The sequence below is a fragment of the Anarrhichthys ocellatus genome, unplaced genomic scaffold (genome assembly GCF_004355925.1).
Source record: "Anarrhichthys ocellatus isolate YVR2014 unplaced genomic scaffold, GSC_Weel_1.0 scaffold837, whole genome shotgun sequence".
Classification (NCBI taxonomy): Eukaryota; Metazoa; Chordata; class Actinopteri; order Perciformes; family Anarhichadidae; genus Anarrhichthys; species Anarrhichthys ocellatus.
Window position 1 is genome coordinate 1,418 of NW_022280811.1, and position 1,567 is coordinate 2,984.

At 34.3% G+C, this 1,567-nt stretch overlaps 1 protein-coding gene across 1 annotated transcript in view; it reads left to right on the forward strand.

Annotated features, from left to right (window-relative positions):
• The first annotated feature begins 38 nt into the window (after positions 1-38).
• Positions 39-1,567, forward strand: part of LOC116377048 (acetyl-coenzyme A synthetase 2-like, mitochondrial) — a 2,510-nt gene continuing 981 nt past the window's right edge. The window contains exons 1-3 of the mRNA XM_031838581.1: positions 39-178; positions 247-374; positions 889-952. Coding sequence (XP_031694441.1) covers positions 115-178; positions 247-374; positions 889-952 — 256 coding nt within the window. The 5' untranslated portion in view covers positions 39-114. The remainder of the gene's footprint in view (positions 179-246; positions 375-888; positions 953-1,567) is intronic.

Consider the following 1,567-nt stretch of genomic DNA (forward strand, 5'->3'; position numbering starts at 1 on the left):
ACTTGTCTGGTTAGTGTGTACTTTGTCAGTACTATCTGCCGGTGTTTTCAGGGTGAACTTCTGTCCGGTGATGGAGTGGGAGGAGCTCTGTGTATCGGCCAATCGTGGCCCGGCATGGCTCGCAGTATCTATGGAGACCACCAGAGGTTCATCGATGCGTATTTCAAACTGTACCCAGGTCAGTTATTTCACACACATCTCTATGATTATGATCTGTCTGTGAGCTGGTGTCTTCGTCTCCGTCAGGGTTTTATTTCACCGGGGACGGAGCGTACCGCTCAGAGGACGGTTACTACCAGATCACCGGGCGGATGGATGATGTCATCAACGTCAGCGGCCACCGACTCGGGACGGCGGAGATCGAGGACGCTCTGGTGAGACGGGTTCTCTAAATATACACTGATCATAAAAAACATGTCTATTGAATTGTGACATTTAGATTCAATTAGATCTCATTTGTTAACAAATCAAGAAAACAAAGAAAACAATAAACAAACAAACAGAGCAATGAAATGTGAGATCAATTGAGATTTAATTAAATACATTGAAATAAAATAAGAATAAATTTGATGAATTGAAATTAGTTATGATTAAATGAGTCAAATTGATACATTTATATTAAATTAGATAAATTCAGATGAAATGATTTATTTGAGATAAAATCTGATAAAATAAATGAATATTACATTAATTGAGATGAAATTATATTTATTGAGATAAAATGAGCTGATGAGATGAGGAGATTTTCCTCTTTGTGAATAATAACTAATATTAATTTAATTTAATTTAAATTATAATATATTATAATTTAATTTAATTTAAATTATAATATATTATAATTTAATTTAATTTAACATATATTTATCAGGGCTGTTATTTGTTTTACAGGATGAACATCCAGCTGTTCCAGAAACAGCTGTGATTGGATTCCCTCATGAGATCAAAGGAGAAGGTGAGACCTCAAACACACCTGAACTCCCATGATCCTCTGCTGCTGCTGCTCTGTTTCTACAAGGTGTTAAACTGTCATGTCTCTTTTAAAATAATTATTTATTCATGAAGCACATTAAGAAACAACAAACATTGACCAAAGAGCTTTAAAATAGATTCAATACAACACAGATATGAAGATAAATGAATGAATAAAATCATAAAGCAGACAGTAAAGTAGGAGTCAGTAGTGGTAAACTCTTATATTGTAATATCTATTTGTGATGCTCTGCTGCCTCCTGCTGGTCTGATGAGTGAACAGCAGGACGTGCATAAATATCAACATATGAAGTTATATATAGTACAATAACAAAAACAGTTTAATGTTAATAATCAGAAGAGGATATTTGTCCATCAACATCTCTGATTCATTTATTCATTTATTTAAAGAGTTACTCATGAAGATTGAGGAGAAGATTTTGTAGTTCTTTCTGTTTTTGGATGAAAAAATTATTTCAAGTCAACTTCAGTTTATTCATTCATCATGTTGTTTAAATGTGTGTGTGTGTGTGTGTGTCTCTGTGTGTCTCTGTGTGTGTGTGTGTGTGTGTGTGTGTGTGTGTGTGTGTGTGTGTGT